The 6,651-nt window shown below is 35.6% G+C and overlaps 1 protein-coding gene across 2 annotated transcripts; it reads left to right on the forward strand.

Moving 5' to 3' along the window:
- The first annotated feature begins 1,269 nt into the window (after positions 1 to 1,269).
- Positions 1,270 to 4,981, forward strand: LOC111451289 (B3 domain-containing transcription factor VRN1-like). 2 transcript variants are annotated; one of them, XR_002711955.1, is made up of 6 exons: positions 1,270 to 1,486; positions 2,673 to 3,333; positions 3,417 to 3,571; positions 3,662 to 3,929; positions 4,722 to 4,807; positions 4,865 to 4,981. XR_002711955.1 is itself a non-coding variant. In XM_023091661.1 (5 exons), the coding sequence occupies exons 1-4, from the start codon at positions 1,349 to 1,351 to the stop codon at positions 3,920 to 3,922; spliced, it is 1,215 nt and encodes a 404-aa protein (XP_022947429.1). In that variant the 5' UTR covers positions 1,270 to 1,348; the 3' UTR covers positions 3,923 to 3,929; positions 4,722 to 4,981. The 2 variants fall into 2 exon arrangements, 1 of the variants encoding a protein (XP_022947429.1); XM_023091661.1 differs by having other exon boundaries at positions 4,722 to 4,981.
- The last annotated feature ends 1,670 nt before the right edge of the window (positions 4,982 to 6,651 follow it).

Genomic DNA, 6,651 nt, shown 5'->3' on the forward strand with positions numbered 1-6,651 from the left:
AAAAAAAAAAAAAAAAAAAAAAAAAAAAAAAAAAAAAAAAAAAAAAAAACAACATCAACTATGAACTTGAAAAATATCACAAGGTTAATCAACTTAGATTATTTGTTTCAAGTAATTAACAAATTTTAAATTGAGGGTCTAGATTTTTTAAGAAGTGTACGTGCATGTATGAGGATTGAGATATGAACGATTTTCAAATTAAATGTCTAAATTGACTCACAAAAATCAATTGATAGTCCGACCATCGACCATGTTTGACATCGATGATCGATGGCCAGTAACTACCTCTAACGTTGACAACCGACAACTGAGTACTAAAGACTGGTGAGAATTAGGTTTGTTGGCTCCCATACCGACAGTTCACTAATCGAAAGAGGAGGTGATTGCCAATAATGAACTTTTGGTCATTGGTCTTAGATCTCCACCGTCAAAGAGGAGTTAGTCATAGTTTGCTATCTCTAGCGGACAATTGTCGATCCATCGTTGGCAATCCGCCAACGACCCATGGGATAAGAGAAGTTTTTTTTTAATTATTATGTTTATTATTTTTGTTTTATAATTTCCACGTCATCATTAAAATTAATAAAAGGTTACTTCATTATTGTAGGAAATAAAATAAATAAATAAAACTTATTTCTCAGGAATTAAATAACGCACCTAATTTTAAAAACTTGGAGACCAAAAAGGTAATTTTATTCCATAATTTATTATCATAATCTTGCAAAATAAGGTAATTAAAACCTAGAAAATTAAAGACCTCCATTGCTAATATTTTCATTTTAGTTTTTTACTTTTTGAAATTTGTAATATTTTTTAATTTTAATATCTATGTCAAACCCTCTCAACTCCCGATCGTCTTAAATTCATAGCTAAAACAGTCATATGCAAAACATTCTTAAATCTTGGTGGCTTCCCGATCGTCTCAATCGTTTCTCAGTCGAGATTTGGTAGACTCGGCAAAAAATTATGCAACTTGATTAAAAAATATGAATTTGAACTAAGAAATATGAAAATTTTCACCTATTTTCATTAACCCGAAGCATTTTTCTTTTACGATGGAAAAGATTATGACGTAAATTTTCATAAATTTGAACAACAAATTTATTTATAATAAAGTAAAAAAAAAAAACATTTAATGAATAAGGGCATAAAAGTAATTTCATCTACAAAACTATATTTAAAAAATGGTCTATTTTCGTAAATAAAAATTAAAAAGGTCCATTTTTTGGAATTATATAAACTTCATATTTCTCTCTCTGTTCTGGTACAGACAGAGCGCGGGGTTTTGGGTACAAAGAGTTCTCCCAGAAATCAATGGAAATTGAATCAATGGTCTGCTGAAGTTTCCATGGAGAATTCTGTAACAGCCATGGCCGAGTCAAACGAGCAACATGCGGCTCAATCGTTCGATGAAACCTCTCCATCTAGGAAGGCTGGCCTCTTCTATAAGCTAGTAGTGCCGTCTATTCTTCAAGACAAGAAGCTGGTAATGAGTCATTGTTGTTATCGCCTGTATTTCGTTTTGTTTCTGTTTGAATCTTGCTTTGATTTTTCTTCTGCGAATGGTAAAATGAATTGAAACCAGAATCATTTCTGGTCTTGAGAATGTAGACTGATTTTTCATCTTCTAAGCTTCTTTTTCTTGTATGTTGCACATTGATGGTGAAGAAATTGAGGGAGAACGCCTTTTTGTGATTGTGTTCTTGGCTGATTTTAGTGTGCAATTTTTCGTGGTAGTTTTCGTTTGATTGTTTTGGAGGATTAGAGGGGCGAGTGATTCAAAGCCAAATTCTGTTGCTGCATAGAGGGAGTGTGTTAAAGCAGTACAAAACAAATTGAAAGCTGATGAATGAGAATCAATGGCCGAGAACATGATTTAGGCTTTGCAGCTTGAGTTTCTTGGTGTTGATTGATCTTTACTTTTCTAATTGCCATTTAGTGATACACTTGTTCAATATGTCTGTGCATGAAGCTTGATGTACTGCCAGGACCCCTTTTTTCACTATATCTTGTCAGGCTTGTTGAGCTTCATTTGACTAAGCAGTGACTCAATGAGTGTGAGTTACAAGTTCAACTGCTGGAGGATAGTGTTTTTTCTTCTTTTTTTTTGGTTCTCTTTTTCAATTCTTCCCATGGAAATTCAGTAAAGAGGTCGAAATTCCTGGTTTCAAAGAATTTTGGAGGCTGTTTGCTGTTGACTTGTTTTGGACGGTGTGAGAAAACCATGATCTTTTCTTTTATCATTTCTTATAACAATCCATTCAGTAATTTGACTCTGATAATGGTATTAACACTTTTGCAAGTCATCACAGTTACATTGTCCTCTTTGGGTTTTCCCTTCTGGACTTCCCCTCAAAGTTTTAAAACGCGTCTACAAATAGTATCAGAGCCATACACCGGGCACTGCGCCGGCGAGGACGCTAGGTCCCCAAGGGAGGTGGATTGTGAGATTCCATATTGGTTGGAGGGAGAATAAAGTATTCCTTATAAAGGTGTGGAAACCTTTTGCTAGTAGACGCGTTTTTTAGGGGAAGTCCTTGAAGGCAAAACCCAAAGAGGATAGTATCTGCTAGCGGTGGGATTGGGCTATTACACCTTGTTTGAATTCCTGTTGATTGAGATGTTTTATGTTTTTAGTAACATTTTAACTGATTAATTTGATGTATGCACAGAAAATACCGAAAAAATTTGCAAAGAAGTTTGGAGATGATCTTTCTGATTTTGTTACTCTAGTTGTTCCTAATGGTTACCGATGGGTTCTGGAATTAAAAAGACATGGCCGTAGTTTGTGGTTTGAGGATGGCTGGCATGAATTTATCAGACACCATTGCATTCAAGTTGGGCAACTCTTGGTGTTCAGATTTGAAGGAAATTCCGTTTTCAACTTTTACATGTTCAACCTGACTTCTATTTCTAATGGTTCATGCAATACTTCAAATGCTTCCTGTGAACAAAGCCCAATTGCACTTGGAAAAGAAGCTGAATGTGAGAAATTAGTTGAAATATTTGGTTACAGTTCTCCGGACCCTTCGCATTCTTCGGGCAAGAAGGCTTTTTGTGAATCTTCAGAGCAGCAGAAATTCCATGGAAGTTCCAATGAAGCTAGCACTAAGAACTTTACGCATTGGTTTGAAACACAGAACCTGCATCCTCCAAAGGATTTTGATTATACACTCGAAGGTTCAGATAAGTTGCAAGTTCTAAGGTCAAATGGAGATATTGGTATTCAGTTCAATGGAGATGAGCTCGCAAAAGCTAGAGAGAATCTTGACTTTCAATTCTCTAATGAAATAGAAGAAGGAGCCAAGAAAAAGAAGTTAAAAGTTGAACCAAGTAAGTTCTACAAATGCACACAGTTCAACTAATTTGCAGATTCTAAGAAATAAATTGGTTCTTAATAACAAAATTGAATGTAGTTGACTACTACAATGAGCCATTATTCGAAAAAAAATGTGGAAACATCCCACATAAAATTACTAGGATGGCTTTCGGAGTCGAGGAGTTCGCGTTTGGCAATCCTTTTTGCTGGATTGTTATGAGACATTCCTATGTACGCAGAGGATTCCATCTGGTAAGTCTTTTAGCTCGACATTCCATTGTGTGCTTCTCAACTGTGTTGTGAAACAGGTGATACAAATGAACTGGGTTCCTTTGTTGACAGCATATACCGTCCAAGTTTTCTGAGAAGTATCTGAAAGGGGTCTCAGGCGACATCACGCTTCAGGTTTCTAGTGGAAAGCAATGGCGTGTTCGATGTGTTCGTGAAGGTCCTGGCACCAAACTAACCAGGGGATGGGCTAACTTTGTCATGGAGAACGATTTGAAAGAAGAAGATGTTTGTGTTTTTGAACTGCTTGATATAAAAGACATTGTGCTGAAAGTTACAATATTCCGTGCCCATGACTTTCCAACAAAAACTTGAATCCAAGGTAATTCGTTTTCTGAATTTGACTTGTGTCATGTGAAGTTTTCAAGGTTGGCTACCTTTCTTACATGCATGCTTCATGAGATTCTAAATGGAAAATTTAAACACTATAGCTTTAACCTCTACATGTAGTGGAAAATTGTTGAAATTCTTTAAAACAAAAGAGATACTATTCAAAATAATGTTATTGCCCAAATTGCTTATTGAGGACATGTTTGAGCTTGAGGGATTCACTTTCATGCCCTTTTAAAATTACTTTTAGTGTGAGCTTCATTTTCCTTTGGAGGTTACTATTATGAACTAGTACCCACGTTTATTGGCCTTTGAGTAGATGAACTGTGAGATCCCACATCAGTTGAAGAGGAGAACGAAGCATTCCTTGTAAGGGTGTGGAAACCTCTCCCTAATAGATGCGTTTTAAAGCCGTGAGGCTGACGGCGATACGTAATGGGCTAAAACGGACAATATCTGCTAACGGTGGGATTGGACTGTTACAAATGATATCAGAGCCAATCACCAGATGGTACGAAGCACTAGTCAGAGTAGGGCTAAACCCTCTCTATAGTAGATGCGTTTTAAACCCTCGAAGGAATCCCAAAAAGAAAATTTTTAAGAGAACAATATCTGATAGCGATAGATTTAGGCTAGATTTGAGCTGTGACATGAACGTTGGTTTACACATGCATAGAAGAACAGAAATTATCTCCTTCTTCCTATGTTACCTTTTGTTTACCCATCAATCATGGATCCGACAATTTCATATCTGACACTGTCATGACGTTCTCCATTTTTGCAGGAAAACGTGGAAGCCCAGCTGGAACATATCCAGTGCATTACAATGCCAATATGTTTAAGTTTTTCTCAAAGACTGATGACAACGAGGTGCGTTGAATACACAACGCCCTGTTGTTGAAGATTATCCTTGTTTAGTCCATGCAGCTTTTTTTTCTCAAAGCAGGAAGTTGAAGAGTGGTTGAACTTTGAAACTCCAGTGCTTTTAGCCTCCCATCTGTACATTCTTCTCTACATGGAAAAGTTAAAAAGTTGGTTTTCTTATCTGTTGAGCCATGAACTCTCTACTCTTTTACTCAAAAAGTTGAAGAAACTGAATGTAGAAATCTAGCAGAAGAGAAAAAGAAAACGCCGTTGCCGGGGATCAAACCCGAGTCACCCGCGTGACAGATGGGAATACTTATCACTATACTACAACGACTCGTTGTTTGGAGGATATATAGCTATGGTGAGTTGGAAAGTTTTGGAATCATGGTTAGTAGAGCTTCGTTCGTTCTAAACATGTCGGGAAGAACTAAATATACAACCTAATAACCCACCAGTATTGGGTTAGGTTGAGTTGTGAATCCAAATTAGGTAATTCGAGTCACTAACCTCAACCGACACGAAATTTTAGGTCAGTTCAAATAATTTCTTCAATCCACAGGTGTTGATGAGTCATCGATAGAGTGTTAATCGGATAAGGTTTGACTTCTACTTTGTTTTTCTTTTTATCCTCATCCATTATTGTGTTCTTCTTGACTTTTTGTTATGGATAAATAGACTGAAAGAGCAAAATTCAATATCTAACTTGGAAAAAGTTGTATAGGCACAAAAACTGTGGGGCTTAATGTCGTGCCCTTTCCGCAAAACATGAGGAAAATTGTTCATAGTTTATCCAATTCCATTCGTTTGTGAAATTCGTATCTTCGTATATTGTCAAAAACAATGTTCGAATACGATGATACGGGTTAGAAATTTACCATTGTGGTTCGGTTTTGATATTTAAAAATATACTTTTTGGTTCATGATGTTAGATGTTAATTTCTATATGATCCACGAAATTTCAAAAGGAACATTTTAGTCTATGATCGTTTGGCTCCTAGTTGACCTTAAAAAATGCTGACACGGTGGTTAACAGATTGATTAAACTTTAACGACGTGACCATTTTCCGTTGTCATTTTTCTCCCCCGCTCTCATTTCTCCTTTATTTGTTCCAGATTAGGAAGTTGTTTGTTTGGGATATAGAACAAAAGAATCATTCACTCGTAATAACTGTTTAGGCATCATGGGGTTTAAAGTTAGCATCTCTCGCTCTCATACGTTGTTGTACTGAAAAAACGACTACTTACAAAATGATGAAGTACTTTAAAAAAATCCGACTTGAAAAGGGCATAAATGAAAAGTAAAAGTAGGAAAGGATGAGATTGAAACCGAAGGGTCACAAGGGCTAATAGACTAAAAATATTTTGAAAAAAATTTAAGATATTTCGACCGATTACATGAATTCAGAGACCTAAAATAATTAACGTGTTAGTTTTCTAAACCATCGATAGCTTTATTTGAGATATATTATATTGAGTTAACGATATCTTCGTATATTTACATAGACCTAATTAAGAGGAATGTTCGTATATGATTACATCTAATGAGCTCTTTGGACAATTCTTTTTTTGAGAATGGTATCAAACCTGGTATTAGAGTAATACCTCTTCTAGTATGACGTGGTTCGGAGACGAACCAATTCGAAAATTGGTTGGCATGTGACACCCGAGTAAAAAATGGGTATATAAATAAATCGAGATCACATCCGAATGAGAGTAATCACGAGCATAGAATGACTAAAAAATACTTTAAAAAAAAATCGATAGTCTGTCATCTATACCAACTAGATGTACAGTCTTCTTCTTTTTTTTTTTTTTTTTTTTTTTTTTTTTTTTTTTTTTTTTTTTTT

Source organism: Cucurbita moschata, unplaced genomic scaffold (genome assembly GCF_002738365.1).
Source record: "Cucurbita moschata cultivar Rifu unplaced genomic scaffold, Cmos_1.0 Cmo_Scf00013, whole genome shotgun sequence".
Classification (NCBI taxonomy): Eukaryota; Viridiplantae; Streptophyta; class Magnoliopsida; order Cucurbitales; family Cucurbitaceae; genus Cucurbita; species Cucurbita moschata.